The following is a 23,196-nucleotide window of genomic DNA, read 5'->3' on the forward strand; positions in this document are numbered from 1 at the left end:
TAAGGTGGAGGGGGTGGGACCCTGGGAGATCGCGAGGAAAGAGATCAATCTGAGACTGGTACAGCTGAAAACAAAGGCAAGTCAAACAGTCAGGGCAAGCAGGGACAAAGCAGAGAACAAGAAAGGACTGATTAAATTAAGCCACATTTATTTCAATGCAAGAGGCCTAACAGGGAAGGCAGATGAGCTCAAGTCATGTTAGGAACATGGGACTGGGATATCAAAGCAATTACAGAAACATGGTTCAGGGATGGACAGGACTGGCAGCTGAACGTTCCAGGATACAAATACTGCAGGGAGGGAGGCGAGAGAGGATGGGGAGTGGCATTGTTGATAAGGGATAGCATGACAGCTGTACAAAGAGAGGATATTACCGTAAATACATCGAGGCAAGTTATCTGGGTGGAACTGAGAAATATGAAAGGAATGATCACCTTATTGGGATTGTATTACAGACCCCCTAATAATCAGAGGTAAATTGAGAAACAAATTTGAAAGGAGATCTCCGTTATTGGTAAGAATAATGGGGTGGTTATGGTAGGGGATTTTAACTTTTCAAACATAGACTAGGACTGCCACTGCGTTAAGGGTTTAGATGGAGAGGAATTTGTTGTGTGTATGTGGATGCACCTACGATAAAAGGTGCAAAACTTGACCTACTCTTGGGGAAATAAGACAGGGCAGGTGATTGAGATGTCAGTGAGGGAGCATTTTGGGGCCAGCGACCATAACTCTATTAGTTTTAAAATAGTGATGGAAAAGGATAGACCAGATCTAAATGGTGAAGTTCTAAATTGATGGTAATTTTGACGGTATTAGGCAAGAACTTTCAAAAGTTGACTGGCAGCAGATGTTTGCAAGTAAAAGGACACCTGGAAAATGTGAAGTCTTCAGAAATGAGATAACGAGAATCCAGAGAACAATATATTCCTGTTCGGGTAAAAGGAAAGGCTGGTAGGTATAGGGAATGCTGGAAGACTAAAGAAATTGAGGGTTTGGTTGAGAAAAAGAAAGCATATGTCAGATATCGACAGAATAGATCAAGTGAATCCTTAGAAGAGCATAAAGGCAGTAGGAATATCCCTGAGAGAGAAATCAGGAGGGCAAAAAGGGGACAAGATAGCTTTTCCAAGTAGAGTTAAGGAGAATCCAAAGGGATTTTACAAATACATTAAGGACAAAAGAGTAACTAGGGAGAGAATAGGGCCCCTCAAAGATCAGCAAGGCGGCCTTTCTGTGGAGCTGCAGGAAATGGGGGAGATGCTAAATGAGTATTTTGCATCGGTATTTGCTGTGGAAAAGGAGATGGGAAGATATAGAATGTGGGAAATAGATGATGACATCTTGAAAAATGTCCATATTACACAGGAGGAAGTGCTGGATGTCTTGAAATGCATAAAAGTGGATAAATTGCCACAACCTGATCAGGTGCATCCTAGAGCTCTGAGGAAGCTAGGGAAGTGATTGCTGGGCCTCTTGCTGACATATTTGCATCATCGACAGTCACAAGTGAGATGCCAGAAGACCGGAGATTGGTTAACATGATGCCACTGTTTAAGAAAGGTGGTAAGGACAAGCCAGAGAATTATAGACCAGTGAGCCTACGCCGGTGGTGGGCAAGTTGTTGGAGGGAATCCTGAGGGACAGGATGTACATGTACTTGGAAAGGCAAGGACTGATTCAGGATAGTCAACATGGCTTTGTGCATGGGAAATCATGTCTCACAAACTTGAATAAGTTTTTTTGAAGAAGTAACAAAGAGGATTAATGAGGGCATAGCGGTAGATGTGATGGATTTGGACTTCAGTAAGGCGTTCAATAGACAATAGGTGCAGGAGTAGGCCATTCTGCCCTTCGAGCCTGCACCACCATTCAATATGATCATGGCTTCATCCTTAATCAGTATCCTGTTCCTGCCTTATCTCCATAACCCTTGATTCCACAATCCTTGAGAGCTCTATCCAACTCTTTCTTAAATGAATCCAGAGACTGGGCCTCCACTGCCCTCTGGGACAGAGCATTCCACACAGCCACCACTCTCTGGGTGAAGAAGTTTCTCCTCATCTCTGTCCTACATGGTCTAAATGGTTCGACAATGTTACTCATGGAAGACTGGTTAGCAAGGGTAGATCTCATGGCATACAGGGAGAACTAGCCATTTGGATACAGAACTGGCTCAAAGGTAGAAGACAGAGGGTGGTGGAGAAGGGTTGTTTTTCAGACTGGAAGCCTGTGACCCGTAGAGCGCCACAAGGATCGGTGCTAGGTACGCTACCTAGCATCATTTATATAAATGATTTGGATGTGAGCATAAGAGGTACAGTTAGTAAGTTTGCAGATGACATCAAAATTGGAGGTGCAGTGGACAGCGAAGGTTACCTCAGATTACAACGGGATCTTGATCAGATGGGCCAATGGGCTGAGAAGTGGCAGATGGGGTTTAATTTAGCTAAATGTGAGGTGCTGCATTTTGGGAAAGCAAATCTTAGCAGGACTTATACACTTAATGGTAAGGTCCTAGGGAGTGTTGCTGAACAAAGAGATCTTGGAGTGTAGGTTCATAGCTCCTTGAAAGTGGAGTCGCAGGTAGATAGGATAGTGAAGGCGGCTTCTGGTATGCTTTCCTTTATTGGTCAGAGAATTGAGTACAGGCCTTGGGAGGTCATGTTGCAGCTGTATATGATATTGGTTAGACCACTTTTGGAATATCATGTGCAATTTTGGTCTCCTTCTTATCAGAAGGATGTTGTGAAACTTGAAAGGGTTCAGAAAAGATTTACAAGGATGTTGTCAGAGTTGGAGGATTTGAGCTATAGGGAGAGGTTGAATAGGCTAGGGTTGTTTTCTCTGGAACGTTGCAGGCTGAGGGATGACCTTATAGAGGGTTATAAAATTTTGAGGGGCATGGATAGGATAAATAGACAAAGTATTTTCCCTGAAGTGGGGGAGTCCAGAACTAGAGGGCATAGGTTTAGGGTGAGAGGGGAAAGATATAAAAGAGACCTAAGGGACAACTTTTTCACGCAGAGGGCAGTACATGTATGGAATGAGCTGCCAGAGCAAGTGGTGGAGGCTGGTACAATTGCAACATTTAAGAGGCATTTGGATGGGTATATGAATAGAAAGGGTTTTGGAGGAAATAGGCCACACACTGGCAGGTGGGACTAGATTGGGTTGGGATATCTGGTTGGCATGGACGAGTTGGACCAAAGGGTATGTTTCCATGCTGTGCATCTCTATGACTCTAAGTGTTTGTTTAAGTGATGGGGAGAGAGTGGCAACAAATGATGCCCACCAATGCCCATCAAGTGCAGGAGATTGTGGTTTGTGATAGTCTGGTGGAGTCCTGCATGCTTTTAGCTGGGTTGTCTGGGATGCTTTCCTGTTGGGAGCAGTTTCTATTTCAAGATTTCTCTCATGGAGCTCAGGTTAGTTCTGTCCAACCAGTCCATGCACTTGGCCCTTATCCATCCAAACATTTATTATTCCCATATTTACCTAAATATCTTTTAAATGTTGCAACCTGTTGGAATTCTTCGTAATATCCTTCTTCCTGTTCCTGGTTCAACCACAACAAAAGCTTGGAGTCTTTACAGAGCAGTGCTGGAATTCTTGAAGTACTTAATGACTTTTTAAAGTTAATTCGTATAACAATCTACTTGTCTGCTCTGACAGTTGAAATCATAACAGAAGTCAATGCCTTTTGGCAATCAATGTTCAAGACTCAAGACAATTGAATGACATTAAAAAATTATATCATGTTCATGGCACTCTGACGACATAAGTCTGAGAGTCATCATTACAGGGTTGTGCGCTGCAGGACTGAATCTACAAGTTCACGTTATCACTGTCAGATCCCAGTTAAGTGAACAGTTTGCTTTTTTTAATTCATTCACGGAATAAGGGCATCACTGGATAGGGAAGCACTTAAGACGGCAGTTAAGAGTCAACCACATTTGTTGTGGATCTGTAGTCACATGTCGGCCAAACCAGTTAAGAGTGGCAATTTCCTTCTTTTAAGGACATTAGTGAACCAGATTTTCAGCTCTATATGGTTGTAGGAATGTTTATTTTCATTAATAAAAGGTATTGAGTACTGAAGTGAAGTTTCCTTCCATAAGAGATTAAATGATGGAATTTCAATGCATTTTTTTTAAAGATAACAATAAACAGTATGTTATGTCGGCATAGTCCCTGAGGCCTGTCCATGGTGAATGCCGGTGTAAGGACAAAGGATGGGGATATGAGTTGGTTTCAATTGGTATATGAGTATAAACAGGCCTAAGGGTGGGGATCATAGATAAGCCTTGGTTGTACAGAGGATCATAGGGTGGGTAGGTTAGTATGTCATTCTAAGACCATAAGACAAAGGAGGAGATATAGTCCGTTCAACCCCTTGACACTGCTCTGCTATTCAATGACATCATGGTTGATCTAATAACCCCTAATTCCACTTTCCTGCCTTATAACCGTAACCAATTAAAAATTGGTCAAGCTCAGGATTAAATATGCTTAACAGGTCTTTGCTGTAAATAATTCTACAGATTCACAACGTTCAGATGAAATTCTTCCTCATTTCTGTCTTTAGGAGTAACCCCTTAACCCGATGTTATGCCCTCTGGTTGCACACTCTCCCACAAGAGGAAACAAACTCTCTGCATCTACTTGCCAGCTGTCCTAAGAATTTTGTATACTTCAAAAAGAAAAAGCCTCATTCTTCTAAACTCACATCAGTACTAGCCTACTCTACTCAACATTTCCTCATAAAACAATCCCTCCATACCAGGTAACAGCTGAATGAACCTTGTCTGAACAGCCACCAAGGCCAGTACATCTTTACTTCGGGATCAAAACTGTTCACAGTATTTCAGTTGTAGCCTGACTAGTGTCTTACAGAATTTTAGCGAAACCTCCCTTCTTTAGTTCTTCATCTCCTCTCAGATAAAGGTCATCTTTCCATTTGCCTTCATCATCCTCTGAACAGGGGCGTGGAGTTTTTGTCATTCATGAATGAGGCCTCCCAAACCCTTCCAGTTTTCTGCAGTCTTTCTCCTTCTAAATAATATTGAGCTCCTCCCTTTTTTCTGCCAAAGCAGATAACCTTACATTTTTCCACATTGCATTCTATCTGCCAAGATTTTGCTGACTTTTTTAACCTGTCCATCCTCTTATAGATGCTGTCATCCTTACCACTTGCCTTCCCACCTCTGTCTATGCTTTCTTTTGAACAGCATGGCACTCAAAACATTAGCTTTCTTTCTCTCTCCACTGATGCTGCTAGATCTGCTGAATTTCTCCAGCACATTCCCATTTTATTTAAACATATTTTGGCTTTGAATTCACCCTTTTCGAATGCTTCCACTATTTCTGGTCTTTTATAGAGTTCAGCACTGAGAGTCTAGGGTTTACCCGGATACTGCTTAAGTCCTCCAAATAGAGACAACTGAAGTGAAGGCAGGAGGGATCTACAAAATGAGAACAAATAAAGTCGGTGATCAAAACAATGATAGATTAACTATCATGGACTGAAGAGTTAAGTACTACACATTGGAAGGCACATGAGTTGTGTGACACCGTATCAACGAGTTGAAATAGCTGGGGATGATGCATCACAGCCGCTGGCAGAAAAATGTACATTAGCACAGATTCTTTTAATAGCACCAATAAAGATAAAGGTGATCAAATATTCGGTTTCAGAAAATCCTAAAAGCATTTTATCAAGGAAGCAATGAAGATAATGAAGATAAGGGAGGATGTCAGCAAGCAACAATTATCACAAGCTTGAGTGAGCCAATGGATAGGGCCAAAATTTACAAGAACAGATCAAGAGAAATTGAATCGGGGACTCTGTCCAAATACCTGCAACATTTTCAACACAACATAAGAACTGCTAGATTAGATTAGATTACATTACATTACATTACTTTACAGTGTGAAAACAGGCCCTTCGGCCCAACAAGTCCACACCGACCCGCCGAAGCGCAACCCATCCATACCCCTACATTTACCCTTTACCTAACACTACAGGCAATTTAGCATGGCCAATTCACCTGACCTGCACATCTTTGGACTGTGGGAGGAAACCAGAGTACGCAGAGGAAACCCACGCAGACACGGGGAGAACGTGCAAACTCCACACAGTCAGTCGCCTGAGGCGGGAATTTAACCCGGGTCTCTGGCGCTGTGAGGCAGCAGTGCTAACCACTGTGCCACTGTGCCACCATGCCACCGTTAGCACGAATAGAAATTCACATGTGTGACCTGATAATCATTACAAAGACATGGTTACAAGGAAACCAAACCTAGGACTTGATTATCCAAGGAAACGTGGCATTCAGGAAGAAATGAAATCTGGGAAAGGTGGTGGGCTAGCTCTCTTTGTTGAAAAGGGCATTAGCACTGTTGCAAGAGAAAACTATGATTCTAAACTTCAAGACACAGACTCAGTTTGTGTGGAATCAGAAAACATTGGCAGGGTTTTTTTATTGGCTGAATGATTGTAGTAATGTAAATCATAGTGTTATTCAGGAAATTAGAGGTGCAATAACAAAAATAGTGATCATGTAGTTTTTCATCTAAATATGATCTAGATAAACCTTAGGAGAATTAATGTTGGGGAGGACAAATATTTGGAATGTAAGAAAGATTGTTTTCTAGAGCAGTACACTGAGGAACCAAGTAAGCAACAAGCTATTTTAGATCCAGCACTTTGCACTGAAAAAGAACCAATTAATAATGTTGTAAAGGAGGCTGTATAAATAAATGGCCACAACCTTACAGTATTTTATATTGGGATACATCACTTTCAAATTTAAGCAAAAACTCAGGTATTGAATCTCAACTAATGAAACTGTAAAGATACAAAGGGCACACAGTTATGAAGAATGAGAAACAGAGTGAGAGAGGGAAAAACGAGAGAGCGAGGGCAAGGGCAAGCGAGGGAGAGGGGTCGAGGGTGAGAGATCGAGGGATAGGGTGAGATGGAGGGCATGGAGGCAAGAGAACAAGGACGCAATGGCAAGAGAATGAGGGCAAGAGAATGAGGGGGAGGGCAAGAGAAACGAACAAGGAACAATCTGCGACCACACAGTTTCTGGAGAAAATGCTGAAATGTTTACATGAGAGTTGGAAAATAATGGTAGGAGTGTCTGTGAGTATATGAGTCTGTGTGTAAAGGTGTATAAAAGTCTGTGAGAGGGTATGTGTGTGAAAGTGGGAGTGTATGAGTGAGTGTATGAGAGACGCTATGCGTGAGTGTATGGGTCTATAAGAGTGTGTGTGTGTATAGGATTGTCTGGGTGTACGCGTCTGTCTGTGTGTGTGTGTACAAGTACACCTAAGGCGGTGTTGCCAAATTCTAAATGAATACCATCCACAAGTTCTATGATGACAACACCGTAGCAGGCCAGATATCTAACGATGATGAGTCAAAATACATAAGGGAGATAGAGGGCTCAGTGATGTGGTGCAATGAGAACAACCTCTTTCTCAATGCTGGAAACACTAAAGAACTGATCATTAACTTCAGAAAGAGAGGAGGAGAATGCGCCCCCATCTACATCAACGGAACAGAGGTTGAGAGGATGGAGAGAATCAAGCTCTTCAGAGTGATGATAATTGATAATCTGTCCTGGACTTCCCATACTGTGCTGCCTTGAGCGTCACATCTACAATGCCTCCTCTTCCTCAGACAGCTCACAAAATTTGGCATGTCCATAAGGACCCTCACAACTGAAACCAATGCAGCACTGAAAGCGTACTGTCTGGGTGTATAATGGCAAGGTATGGCAACTGATCTGCCCAGGGCCATAAGAAACTACAGAAGATGGTGTGCATAGCCCAGACCATCAAGGAGGTCAACCTGCCATCCATGATCTCCATTTACATGGTTCGCTGCCACAGAAAGACTGCCACCAAAGACCCATCGTATCCTGGTAATGATCTCCAACCTCTTCTGTTAGGCAGGAGATATATAAGCCTGAACAAGCAAGGTCAGGAACAGCTTCTATTCAGCCATTATTCGATTGAGGAATGGACTCTTTAGCCTCAAATAATGCTGATGATGAAGTTGCTCTCACCCAGCGTATGCCCTCTGCAATGTAACCTGTACGCCTCTGCTTAAGTCTTTTTGATCTGTACATCCTTGTTTCCTATGAACTGTCTGCACTGCTCTTACTCAAAGCTTTTCACTGCACTTTGGTACTTGTGACAATAAATCAATCAATTAAGCAGGGCATTCTAGGCGCAGCACGAGGTATCTTGAAAATGAGTTGACAACTTGGTGAAGTTACATTGAGGAAAAACACCACAAATACAGAACATAGAAAGTACAGCACAGTACAAACCGTTTGGCCCTCGATGTTGTGCCAGACTTTTATCCTACTCTAAGATCAGACTAACCTACATACCCTTCATTGAACTAACTTCTTTGTGCCTATCCAAGAGTCGCTTATATGTCCATAAAGTATCTGACTCTACTACCACTACTCGCAGTGCATTCTATACACCCATCACTGTGTGAAGAACCTATCTCTGACAGCTGTCCAAAACCTTCCTCCAATTATCTTAAAATTATGCCCCCTCATGATAGCCATTTCCACCATGGTAAAAAAAGGTCTCTGGCATCCACTCTATTTGTGCCTCACAACATCTTGTACACCTCTATCAAGTCATCTTGCATCCTTCTTTGCCCAAATGAGAAAAGCCCTCGATCCATCAACCATTCTTCATAAAATAGGCCCCGCAGTCCAGGCAATATCTTGGTAAATCTCCTCTGCATCCCCTCTAAAGCTTCCATATTTTTCCTGTAGTGAGATGACCAGAACTGAACACAATATTCCAAGTGTGGTCTAACCAGGGCTTTATAAAGCTGCAGCATAACCTTGCAGCTCTTAAGTTCAATACCCCTGCTAATGAAAACCAACACACCACATGCCTTCTTAATAACCCCATCAACCTGGGTGACAACTTCGAGGGATCTATGTACATGGACTCCAAGATCCATCTGTTCCACCATGCTGCCAAGAATCTTGCCTTTAACCCTGTAATCAAATTCGTCCTTCCAAAATGAATCACTTCACACCCCTCCCGGTTGAATGCCACCTGCCACTTCACAGCCTAGTTCTGCATCCTGTCAATGTCTCGTTGCAACCCACACAACCCTCCACACTATCCACAACTCCACAAACCCTCATGTCATTGGCAAACTTACTAAACACACCCTTCCACTTCCTCATCCAAGTAATTTCTAAAAATCACAAAGAGCAATCCCAGAACCAATCCCTGTAGAACACTACTGGTCACTGAACTCCAGGCTGAATACTTTCCATCTACCACCAATCTCTGTCTTCGATGGACCAGCCAATTCTGTATCCAGACGGATGGGTTTCCCTGTATCCCACGCCTCCTTACTTTTTGAATGAGGCTACAATGGGGTACCTTATCAAACACCTTGTTAAAATCCATGAACACTATTAGCCACTGCTCCATCTCCCATCAAAATGTTTAGTCACATCCTCAAAGATTTGTGAGGCATGATCTGCCCATCACAAATCCATGCTGACCCTAATAAAATTATGGTTTTCCAAGTATTATAAATCCTGTCTCTCAGAATCCTCTCCAATACTTTGTCCTCCATTAACCCAAGACTCCACAATTTCTGTAATTCCCAGGATCATCCCTATTCCCTTTTGTGAACAAGGTATTAACATTTGCCAACCTCCAATCATCAGGCACTACTCCAATAGATAGTGAGGACACAAAGATCATCAAAGGCACAACAATCTCTTCCCTCATTTCCTGTAGAAACCTAGAGTATATTCTGTCTGGCCCAGGGGACTTATCTCACCTTATGTTTTTCAAAATTTTCAGCAAATCCTCCTTCCTAACATCAATGTGTTTGAGCATATCAGTTTGTTTCACGCTGTCCACAGAAACATCAAGGTCCCTTATCTCTAAAGGCCACCAGTATATCACTGTAGAATATAAAACTGAAGCATTTGCAACTATTTTCAATCAAAATTTCAATTTCTGCCTCGTGAGGTCCCAGAATCAGAGATACTGCAATGGTTATGGCATTGACAATATTCACTCAACTCAACTGAATTAAAATGTTCCAAAACTAGATGCACCCCTAGCCAAGTTGTTCTAGTACAGCTACAAAATTGGCATCTACCTAACAATTTGGAAAATTGTCTGAGCACAATAAAGACCCTACTATCTGGTATCCTGTTTCCAAAATTCTTATTCAACTGACAGGACTAGGTTTCTTCATTTTGGAAACATCATTTGGCTGCCTTGCACACACTCCCTCTTGTGCAAACCTCACTGAGGTATTTATGAGTGGCCCTGGACATAACTGGCACAATCATGTAACCAGCACTCCCATTCCCATGCACGTTGGATCCAGGCGATTTGACTGTACTTTATATTTAGAAGAGGACCAAATCCAATAATTATCATTCTATTAGTCTCCTCTTGGTAATCAACAATGACAGAACACATAATCTATGTGCCATCAAATGGCATTTAATACAGAGTAATCAGCTCAATTTGTGTTTGACCAGGTCGGGACCTCATGATTGCCCTGACCAAAAAACTGAAACTGGACTCACAATATAAAAACAGTGGCTACAAGAGGTTAGAGGCTCGGATCCGTCCAGATGCTTTTTAAATGTTTCAATTGTACCTGTTTCCACTACTTCCTCTGGCAGCTCTAAAACGAGAGGACATTAGTTTCAAGTGAGAGGGGTAAGTTTAAAAGTGACCTTTGGGGTAACTTTTTCATGCAGACCTTAGTACAGTGAAATGCTTTGTTTTATGAGTGAGTTTTAATTTGAATTGGAAAAGGTGCGGTGCATGTATGCATTTTTTCTGAAAACGATCTTGAATCTGCGACAGCCATGTGTGAAATCTTCACAATCAGTGAAATGACAACGGGTCAAAATTGGATAACAAACCTCAGTTGCATTGAAGTTGTCAGGCCCTCTCACTTGCAGAATAGGAAATCCAAAAGAAGGATGTCTGTAGTAAATTCCACTTGGTAACTCTGGATTATGTGACAGTGCAAATTTGCCACGGGAGGGGAATTAGACCATGATGCAGCACAAAATGACAGACAAGCCATCATTTGACATAATGTTCTCAAAATATCCTGCAAATATGACTGAACTTGTTCTTCAACAGAAGAGCCCAAAGATGCTAACATAGCCAATGAATGCCTGCCCACTCACCAGGCTCTTTCCATAACTGAATTGGTAAAGGCCAAAGAGACATTCCAAGATTTTGCAATGCAGCATAAAAACACAAATAAAAATAAGTTTTACTGCACTGATGACAAAATAGAGCGTAGTGAGTGCATGTTAAGGCAGGACACTGAACAGAACAAGATGAATTTATTCCAAACCTTCAAATACATTTTACAATCTAAGTTCAGATTATTGGAAGACGTAAACAAATATTCACTGTGTTTTCATTTTGTTTGAAGGTGTACTTAGAGGCTAAACCAGGTTGCGTAGGGGCTTCCTTATCTATCACAGAGCTCTGCTTAACACAAGTTTGAGATTAGGCCCCCTCCAATTAGACTTATAATTTTACTGCGTACCTTAAATCTGGAAGTGGTTCAAGTTGTCCTGAATTAAACCTGACCCGAAGTAGGGTGTTGCACAAATTATATAATTAAAGTGAGAGTCTGATTTTGATTGAAAGGCCACCAATTGCTGTGTGAAGCAGCGAACAAGAATGTAGAGAAATAGAATCCTTCCAAGTAGTTTTGGCCAGGGCAATCATTCCTCCAATTGGACCACAAAGATTCTTCTGCAATAAATGTGGCGAGTCCCAGTTTGGCCCTTTGTTTTAGAACCCAAAACTTTACCTCCCTATAGTTTGACTAACTTCTTTGATATCTATATTTTGCTTATTCCTGCTGATTGCAAAATCCAAGGCTAAAGTAACAGCCCTTGCCAGTGACCTTGAAAAAATCTGCCACCAAGATCTTGTAATCTTTGTGAGGCAAGGATTGCACCTTTTCTATAGTTAATTCAAACCTGGTCAAGAGGAAGTCCAGACATCAACCAACAATTATGCCATCAAGCAGGGCAGATAGTCAGATTATACAATTTTACAGTAAACTTGGAAGCAAAATATTATTTATTTCTACATTTTAGTGAAAATGACATTTTCGAAGCTGAAATATCAAAAGCTTAAAGCCACAATAAATCAAAATAGAAAAAGTGGACTAAACAAATAAAAAATTCGAGTCAAGAGTGTGGTGCTGGAAAAGCACAGCCAGTCAGGCAGCATCAGAGGGAGCAGGACAGTCGAAGTTTCGGGCATAAACCCTTCATCACGAATGGACTGATGAAGGGCTTATATCTGAAACGTCGACCTCTGCTCCTCAGATGCTGCCTGACCGGCTGTTCGTTTCCAGCACCACTCTCTACTCTGATCTCCAGCATCAGCAGTCCTCACTTTATCCAAATAAAAGATTGGGTTTGCAGAACCAGGAAGTTGTCCAGAGTTATGACTCCACATGCAATCAAAAGTGATTACTCTTCATTAACAAGGAGTTTTTAGTATAAAAGGGTCGTTATCAGTTAAGTGATTTCTAAAGATTGCTGCCCACAAAGACCAAAAGCACATGCTGCAGCTAAGCAAAGAACCACCACCACATTCAGGATTTCCACATTTAACTGAACGTGTGTGGATGCCAGATATTTTATTTCAAGAATATAATAAAGTTGAAAGTTGACAATGTTGCCATCATTGCAACAGAATTATACCTCTGCCTGAAACCAATTGAGGTCAGACCCTGTCCTTAATATTATCTTTTCTTTATTCATTCACAGAATGAAGGCATTGCTAGCTAGGCAGCATTTATTGCCCATCCTTAATTGTCTAAAGGCAGTTAAGAGTCAACCACATTGCTGTGGGTCTGGAATCACATGGGAGGCCGCACCAGGTAAGGATGGCAGTTTCCTTCTCTAAAGGACATTAGCGAACTAGACAGGTTTTTCTGAAAAACAGCAATGGATTTGTAGTCATGATCAGATTCTTAATTCCAGATTTTGTTTTACTGAATTCAAATTACACTATCTGCTCTGGTGGCATTTGAGCCCTGCTCCCCAGAACACTATAGGAGTCTCTGGATTAATTGAATTGAAGTGAATTTATTGTCATGTGAACAGAAGCACTGTGAAAAGATTTGTCTTGCGAGCAATACAGGCAGATCAGAGAGTTAAGTAGCACAGATAAGTAAATAATAGGTAAACAGCAGCAAAAATAAAAACACAGCTACAGGCGAATGTTAAAAAGTTTGAGAGTCCATTCAGTATTCTAACAACAGTAGGGTACAAACAGTTTCGAAACCAGCTGGTGCGGGTGTTCAGGCTTCTGTACCTTCTCCCTGATGGCAGAGATTGAAGAAAAACATTGCCAGGGTGGGATGGATCTTTGAGAACGCTGGCAACCTGTCCTTGACAGCAGGCCTGGTAGATGGATTCTATCGATGGGAGGTTGGCCTTTGAGATTGTCCGGGCTGAGTTCACCACTCTCTGTAACAGTCTCCAATCTTGAATGGTACAGTTGCTATGCCAGGTAATGATACATCCAGACAGAATGCTCTTGGTAGCGCACCACTAAAAGTTGGCAAGGGTATTCGCCGTCATGCCAAATTTCCTCAGCTGCCTGAAGAAGAGGAGACGCTGTTGGGCCTTTGTAACCAGTGCATCCACAAGAAGAGTCCAAGAAAGCTTGTTGGGAATAGCCACTCCCAGGAGCTTGACAGTCCACTCATTCCACTGCGGTGCTGTTAATGTGTCGGGGGGGGGGGGGGCATGAATAACATCCCACCGAAAGTCAATAATGAGTACCTTGGTTTTCCTGGCATTGAGCTAGGTTGTTCTCAGTGCACCATTTTTCCAGGTTTTCTACCTCCCATCTGTAGTCTATTTCATCACCATTTGAGATTTGACCAACTACGGTGGTGTCATCAGCGAACTTGTAGATGGCAGTGGTCTGGTATTTGGCGACGCAGTCATGGGTGTACAGTGAGAACAGTAGCGGGCTGAGTATGCACCCCTGGGGGGACTCCAGTGTTAAGTGTTAGTAAAAATGAAATATTGTCCCCAATCTTCACTGATTGTGGCCTGTGGGTCAGGAAACTGAGGATCCAGTTGCAGAGAGTGGGGCTTAGTCCGAGATCACTAAGTTTAGTGATCAGTCTTGAGAGGATAATAGTGTTGAAGGCTGAACTGTAGTCAATGAGTAGGATTCTTACATAGTTATTCTTGCTGTCAAGATGTTCGAGGAAGTAGTGAAGGGCAAACAATATGGCATCTGACGTGGATCTGTTGGTCTGATAGTCAAATTGGAGTGGGTCAAGAGTAGTGGGGAGGCAGAAGTTGATTAATGTCATGACCAGCCTTTCAAAGCACTTCATGACACTGAAGTTAGGGCCACTGGACGGTAGTCATTGAGACGTGCTGCATGAACCTTCTTAGGCACAGGGATAATGTTGGCCCTCTTGAAAAAGGCAGGGACAGTGGTCTGCTGCAGGGAGAGGTTGAAGATGCCCAAGAAGACCTCTGCCAGTTGATCTGCCAAGTGCACAGCTTGGTACTCTATCTGGTCCAATTGCTTTCCTTCGATTCACACAAAGGAAAGCTGATAGGACCTCTGATGCAGTGACTGTTGGGATCGGTTTGTCAGGACCTGTCAGAACAGGTGTTACCTCTCCGCTGAAATTCTGCTCAAAACAAGCATAGAATGCGTTGAGATGATCTGGGAGGGATGCGTCATCGTCTGCTGTTATCTTGTACTGTCTCTTTTTAGAACCTTAATAATCCAGCAACAACAATTAGGCCATAACCTCCCACTGATATTATGTAAATATTTAAGTAAAATAATTGTTAGGCATTGCCTGTGTTTTTTTACTGACATACACCATCATACTCTCAATTCAGCCAAGTTGACACTATTAGTAAAAACAAATTTTCTATAGCCTTCAACAATTTACTTACAGAAGTAAATCAATAACAACCACAATAGGTTACTTAAGGAAGTAACTTCACTTCAAATCAAGCACTCCAAAGTCACACGCAACCTTGCAGAGTCATTAAGAATACAGCAAAACAGGAGCTGAAGTAAACCATGTAGTTCTCCTGTCTGTGCCACGATTCAAACTAACTGCCAGCTTTCAGTCTCAATTCCACTTGCTCGCACTGTCTGCAAAATGCCTCAATTTCAGGAAGGATCAAAAAGCTATCTGGTGTAGCCTCAAAGTATGGAGAATCCATAAACTTCTGGAATAGGAAATTTGTAAGATTGACAAAACTTGGAGTGAAGAAATTTCTCAAGACTTGAACGATCTGCCTCTTATCCTGATTGTATCCACTTGCTTCAAATTCCCTGACCAGCAGAAACAACTGATCAATTCCTTTAGAAACGTGCATATTTTAATAAGATCAGGTCACATTCTTCAATCTTCAGAAGACAGAGCCTCAAGTTGTTCAGCCTCTACACCAGGATAGCTCCCTTCTTCTCGGGACCAATTTAGGGAACCATCACTACACTGCCTCCAAGACAAATGCATCTTTTCTTAAACAGAGATTAAAGCTGCACATAGGATTTCCAGTATGGTCTCAACAAAGCCTTGTACAGTTGTAGCAAAATTTCCTTATCCTTGAAACTCTAATTCTCTTTGAATAAAAGGCAGCCTGCAATTTTGCTTCCTATTTAGTGTATCTCCACCTTAATGATGAGGTCTTGTATCAGTATAGCCTCTTAACATCATTATGTCCAAATGCTGCACATTTCAGGGACAATTCTGCTTTTGATTCAAAGTTACATAAATAGATGGTCCCAGACAGTTGAGACATCGACCAAGAGGGCAATAAAATGGGTAGGATACATAACATTAAGAAAAAGAGAAAGGAAATAACTTTGACAAAGTAAAGTCCACAACTGCAAATGTAGTTTCCAGATTTTTGTTTGTGCCCTGCCTTGGTCACCGATCCTGGTAGCCTGAAAAGTGCAGGATCCATTTTGCAAAGAAGGATGGTCAGAGCATTAAGTGTTTGGTGACAATACTAAACATGCTAGTTCTTTGGAGTGCATTATTTTGGATAGCCATCTTGCAATAATGAGATCCACCAGCAAGTACATAAAACTTGCATTGAAATCTGTGCTGCAAAGTCAATCACATACTCCGGAGAGAATTCAGACAGGTTATTTCTTCCAGTTTTGACAGTTTTAAGTGCACAGCCCACTTGAGGTCCATGTTTTCTCTTGCATTATGCAGTCTGCTGAACTGCAACCAGACGACGTTACGAATTAGTGACCTCTCATGGGGAGATTATACTACTGTCTCAGAATGATAATATGTCTAACCTCTTTACCAGAACTGCCTGAAGTATACAGGGATGCCAAAATTGTCACTGCTAAAGTTGCTGAAAGAAAGTCCATTTCAGAACACCAGCTTGAGAGGCAAGTTGCAAGGCAAGACCATCTTAGTTGTGTTATATTGTAAGTTTCCATTAAAGGTACTTGAAACAAAGCTTTATACAAATCATGTAGATGCCAGCACATTATATTTGCATTGAGCTGGTGCAGTGGGCATAGTGCAGATAACTATCTTTAAAATAAGTTGATTATGTAACAACCACCCTGAGACTTCAAAAGAGCATTTTTCAAAAGTTTGAGAATATCCAATTGCAATCAAGTTGGCTCTTAAACTAACTACTGTTACATCATAGTAAAAGAACAGTTCCATAAACAATAAATCAACACAGACAAACTACAGAAAGACTCATAGTAGATGGGAATACTGAAAGGAGAGTTTTTATGTGCACAAACATTTGCCATCAGGTTTTAAGAGAAGTCTCCATTGTATTTTTCTCCCTGATAATTATTTCGGATTGCATTCATTTCACATTCTATTAAAGACCAACAATTTGTATTATTTCAGTAAAAATTGAAAATATAAACTTAAACATTCTTACAGGCACAGTTATCACTTACAACACTGGAAATACACAATTCATGCACCTGTCAAGTCAGTCACATTTTGAAACAGTGTTATATGCATTAATACTCACATTTTTATGGAGAGGTGGATTCTGAGGCATTGAACCAGGAGTCAAAACTGGTGAGCTGGCAGGACTGCATAGTTCTGGAAAAGGGTTTGGAATGGCGGGCAAAGATGATGTACGGAATTGATCATCTTCCTGAAGTCTTCTGTACATTAAGATTGAAAGATTGTACACAAAAATTGAACAGAACAAGTCACAAAAAAATTAGCAATAAACTCCATCTTCAGGATTTATATCGCTTTACTATCTGTCGTACAACTTATTTTAGCTAACTGATGAGTGCCATCATCTACTGAAACACTGTTTTAATACGGCGCTTTATACCAATACAGGCAGATGCCAGCACATTACATCTGTGCTCAGCTGGTGAGCTCAGTTTTAAAAAATATTTCGATGAGCAATATTAAAAACAGATTTTAGTATTAAAAGTCAAATCAAATAGTTGCAATCACAAACATTGCAACTGGAACAAACTAGTTATCACGTGGAAGATGACTTGTATTAATTCAGTGGACCATTACAGCATGAAACAAAATACTTGGTTAATCACAGCACCTCAAAAATTTTAAGATGTGGGGAAATTTTAGAAACAATAATTTGGGATAGAATTCATAGCCTGACAGACAAATGAGTTAATTAAGGAGAGGCAGCACAAATTTTTCCAAGGAAAAATCATGCTGAACAAACTTGAAGTCTTTTGAAGAGATAATAGAGAAGGTTGATGAGGAGAGCACTGTTGATGGGGTGCACATGAATTTCCAGAAGGTAGTTGACAGTGCCACACACACTATTTGCGAGCGAAGTCAGAGCTCATGGAATAAAAGGGATAGAGGCAAAGTGGATACAAAATTGGCTTAGCGATAAGAAATAGATTTGATGAGTATTTTTAAAACCAAAAAAAGATTTGTAGCAGAGCTCTCCAAGGGGCAGTACTCATACAATTCCTTTCTGAATTGATATTAATGTACTTACTGTACCAAAGTAATTACTCTCGAGTGCTAAAGCAACCACTGATACACATGCAAATAAACCTGCCGAAATCAGTGAATGGAATTTGTTGACATCATACATGTCATGTCCCTAAACAAATGTACACCTTTTTTTATATATATTTCTTCTAATGATGTTCATAGATGTGCGCAATTCGGATTTAAACAGAGCTGACTTGATGGGCATTGGAACCTTTTCGGGAAAGGCACACAATCTACAAACTATCGTAGAATTGTTTTATCATAGAATCCCTACAGTGTGAAAGCAGGCCAACTGGCTGAACAAGTCCACACCAACCCTCTGAAGAGTACCCCATCGAGATCCATCCCCTACCTTATTACTTTACATTTTCCCTGACTAATGCACCTAACCTGCACATCCCTGAACAGAATGGGCAATTTAGCTTGGCCAATTTTCCTAACCTGCACATCTTTGGACTGTGGAAGGAAACCGAAGCAAGTGGAGGAAAACCATGCAGACACTGGGAGAACGTGTAAACTCCACACAGACATTTGCCAGAGGTTGGAATCAAATCCATGTCCCTGGCACTGAGAGGCATCATTCAACCCTTACAGACTTAAATATGCTCAGCCACAAGACACTGTCAATTAGGATAGGAGACAGCAAAGCAGCTTTGAAACAGTCAAAAAAAAAATGAGTTATACTTCTTTCTAAAACACACTCATAGGCTGAATGATTGTGCTCCTGGGATTGCAGCTGCATTACTCTAACTGTTGTTCCTGTCTGACTGACTAACTGCAGGCTAGTGGCCAACTCTATGCATGGATGGCTGCTCAGGTGTCGGTTCCAAATACCACAAACAAGCAGTGTGATTATATGGATAGTGCCATATTGTTTTCAGATACCATTCTGTCATTGACATAGCACTGCAAACCTATATTTCTACACACCGAGCAGTGGCAGTGATAATACATGCAGCCTTGTAGAACAGGGGACAATTTCAAAATCTGTGAATGACGCAGAAGTTGGAAATATTGAAAAGAATAGCACTTCTAAAAGGACACTGGCTAACAAACAGAACATGCTGGAGAAATTCAGCAAGTCTTGCAGCATATGTGTGCGTGTGTGTGTGAGAGAGTGAGAGAGAGAGAGAGAGAGAGAGAGAGAGAGAGAGGGAGGGAGAGAGAGAGGGAGAGAGAGAGAGATTGACTTGATTCCAACACAATTCTTCTGAAGAAGTCACATCAGACTCAAAATGATAACGTTCTCTCTACAAATGCTGCCAGACAAGCTGAGTTTCCCCAGTATTTTCTGAGTTACTGAGTTCAAGTGTCCATCAGTATTTTTTTTATTTGGTGGTATGGACAGATAGAGAGCAAATTAAAAATTCAAAAAAGCATGAGGTAATAGATTTCAGTAAGAAAATCATGGAGATATGGCATTCAATACAATCCCAGAAGGGGAACATCTGATCAACATCCACCTTGTGAATCTACACTTTTGGCACTTCAGGCACAAAGATACTCAGATCCCACTGCACAGATGCACTCCGAATCTGCTTCCCATTTAAATAATAATCTGCCCTTTTATTTTTCCAGCCAAAATTGACAACCTTGCATTAATCAACATTAAACTCCATCTGTTAGATGCTGGCCCATTTTTCTCACCTGTCAATATCCATCTGTAAACCCTATCTCCTCGTTACAGCCTGTTTCCCACCTATTTTGGTATCATCTGCGAACTTTGCTATACTACACTCTGTCCCTGCTTGCAGGTCATTTTTGTAGATTGTAAATAGTTAGGTCCGGAACACTGATTTGAATCCCACCACGACAGATGCTGAAACACTGCTGATTGTCGTAAAAACCTCTGATTCACATATGTCCTTCAGGTGAGGCCTATACGTGACTCCAGAGCCACAGCAATGTGGCTGATTTTCAAATACCTTCCAAAATGGTCTAGGAAGTCACTCAGTTTATAACAATCACTATGAAGTCTCAAAAAAGAAATGAAAGCGGACAGTCCACTAGTGGTGGGGAATATTCAACTGCCTTGGCACTAAGGTCTGGAATTCCCTCCATAAATCTCCACTAGGCATCAACAACAACGGCAAAAAACAGCTTTGTCAATCCTGCAAACTTCTAACATAATTGGGAGCACTGTGTCAAAGATCAGTCAAAAACAGCCTGGTAGTCATACACATGGTCAGTGTCCAGAATTATAACCATCCCTGCTTCAGCAGAGGTGGAAGCACATAGCACATAGTGGTACATAGTTTTGTGGGAGCTGCCCTGGGTGCACTCAACACTGACTCTGGATAGCAAGAAGTGTCATGGTATCAGGTCAAATACAGACAGGAAACCTCCTATTGACTACCACATGCGATCTCCCTTTGGTTGATGACTCTGTGCACCTTCATGTTGAACAATACTTAGAGGAAGCCCTGAGGATGGAGAGGGTGCAGAATGCACTCTGTGGTGGACATTGAAATCCCACACCTAAAGAGTGGCTTGTAAGCAGCACTACTGATCAAATTTGTTGGGTCCTCAAAGGACATTGCTACTGGATTGGGTTTGTGACAGATAAAGGAACCAACAAGAGAGCATACTCAACTTCACCATTTTGCCTGCCACAAATGCATCTGTCCATAACAAAATTAATAGGTGTGATTACCGCACTGTCCTTGTGGAGGTGAAGTCCCATGTTCACGCTGATAACACCTTCTATCACGTTATGCGATATTGTCACCATGCTGAATGAACAGACTTCCTAGCAATTCAAGACTGGACACATATGATGCGCTTGGACCATCAGCAGCAGGAGGATCGTACGTGAACACTATCTGTTCCTCATGGCCAGACAAATCCCCCAGTCGACCATTACCATCCAGCCAAGAGATCAACTCTGGTTCAATGAAAGTTGCAAGATAGCATGACAGGAGCAGCATTAGACATATCTAAAAATGAGGTATCAAACTGGTGATACGAGAAAACGAATAAGTATTTTAAAAAGCTGGAATACCATGAATAGTTTTCAGCACCCCACTCAGTAAGGCTGTGAATGCATTAGATGGCAGGTGGAAGAGGTTTACAAGAACGGTTCTGGGGTAATAACATTCAGTGATAAACAGAAATGGAAGAAGTTAGGCCTGAGTGAAGATCTGATGCAAGACTTCAAAATCATGAGGGGTGTTGTCAGAACAGATAGGGATTAACCTGTTGCGACTTGCTTCAGGTTCAAGAACCAAAGGGCACAAAAAGCAGCAAGTACAACGTGAGAAGAACATTTTTCACACTCTGAATAGTCAGGGCTTGCAATGGAAGGCTGGAATTGTGATGGAGGCTGGTTCAGTCAAATCATCTAAGAAAATATTAGATGATTATCTGAACAGATACAATGAACAGATTTACCACAAAAAGGAAGCAGAATATCACTAAGTCATAATGTTAATTCAGACAGCCTTTGCAAATACAACGAGCCAAACGACCTCCTCCTGAACCATAACAAATTTCCAAATCTGTGACTTTCAAATAGTGAAGGAAAGTATTATATGACTTGCAGAGGAATGTACAGGTGGTGTTGTTCTCAATAATGTATGACCAAGGTGACGCAGGGGTCTGGGTTGCAAGATTCTGTCAAAGGAGACTTGAGTTGCTGCAGTTTTAGTGAACATTGAAACTGCTGATGGAATACAGTTTAAATAGCTGCATTGCCTTGGATCACGTCAAGTTTCTCAAATAATGTTGGAGCTGTACTTTTCCAGGCAAGTACAGCATTCCTTCACACTCAGGAATTACACTCTTTAGATGGTGGATAGACTCTGGGATGTCAAGGTTGAGTTATGACGACTTGCTTCTGCAGGTATAGTATTTGTGTCTTGTCCTGATGCTTCTGTTTGATGATAACTTCCCTCAGAATATTGACGATGGGGAATTCAGTAATGGTAATGCTACCGCTTATTAAGAAGCTGCACATATCTCTTATTATTGATGTCATTGACTGTCACTTCAGTTCATGCATGGATGTTGCCCAAATTTGCTGGATGCGGGCAGTGCTTCTTCACCCCTACAGTGCTGAGGCCTTCTTACAGTTCCATCAAACAAATAACCCCAATTTTGGAGAGAAAATCATTGATGAAACAGCCAAAGATGCCTATACCCCAATGAATGATAAGATCATATGGCATAGGAGCAAAAGAAGATTCCTCAGCCCATTGAGTCGGTCTTTCAATGAGATAATGTCAATTAATTCTCAACTCCACTTTCCTAACTTCAAACTTTTTATTTAGTTATTGATTAAGAATCTGTTTCTTCATCCTGAATTTACTTAACAACCGACTCAGCCCGCTACTGTACTTGCTGTATATCCATGACTCCGTCGCCAAATACCAGACCACTACCATTTACAAGTTCACTGACGACACCACCATGGTCAGTCGAATCTCAGATGGTGACGTAACAGACTACAGACGGGAGATAGAAGACCTAGAAAAATGGTGCATTGAGATCAACCTAGCTCTCAATGCCAGCAAAACCAAGGAACGCATTATTGACTTTTGGTGGGATGTTACTCATGCTCCCCGACACATGAACAGCACAGAAGTGGAACATTGTATGAGTGTCAAGCTCCTGGGAGTGGTTATTCACAACAAGCTTTCTTGGACTCTTCACGTGGACACACTGGTTACAAAGGCCCAACAATGTCTCTTCTTCCTCAGGCAGCTGATGAAATTTGGCATGTCGGCAAATACCCTTGCCAACTTTTATTGGTCCATCCTTACCTGATCCGGCATACATGTAACTTCCAACCCACAGCAAAGTAGTTGGCTCTTAACTGCCCTCTGTGCAATTAGGGATGAGCAATAAATGCTGGTCTAGCCAGTGATGTCGTGAATGAATTTTAAAAGTCCATGCAAGTATTTATGCCATTCCCTTTGAAAAAGGCCAACAGGCCATTTGTCTGATTTATTATCCGCTAAATTTCAATGCAGGATTCATGTACAAGGACCCCCAAATTCCTTGGTGCTGCAGCCTTCCCCCAGTTAAATAATATTCAGCCTTCTTACACATATTTTTCACATTTTATATATTTCACATGCGAGGTTTTTTGCCCACACATTTCATCTGTTTATATCTATCTGTAGACCGCTTTCTTCACT

General features: G+C 41.5%; 1 protein-coding gene across 6 annotated transcripts in view; it reads right to left on the minus strand.

Annotated features, from left to right (window-relative positions):
* The window catches only part of grb10b (growth factor receptor-bound protein 10b), a 184,299-nt gene that overhangs the window by 73,661 nt on the left and 87,442 nt on the right, over positions 1–23,196 (minus strand). For all 6 annotated transcript variants that reach the window (XM_072575629.1, XM_072575631.1, XM_072575630.1 and 3 more), the window contains one exon: positions 17,094–17,232. In XM_072575629.1, coding sequence (XP_072431730.1) covers positions 17,094–17,232 — 139 coding nt within the window. The remainder of the gene's footprint in view (positions 1–17,093; positions 17,233–23,196) is intronic.

The sequence above is a fragment of the Chiloscyllium punctatum genome, chromosome 8, assembly GCF_047496795.1.
Source record: "Chiloscyllium punctatum isolate Juve2018m chromosome 8, sChiPun1.3, whole genome shotgun sequence".
Taxonomy (NCBI): Eukaryota; Metazoa; Chordata; class Chondrichthyes; order Orectolobiformes; family Hemiscylliidae; genus Chiloscyllium; species Chiloscyllium punctatum.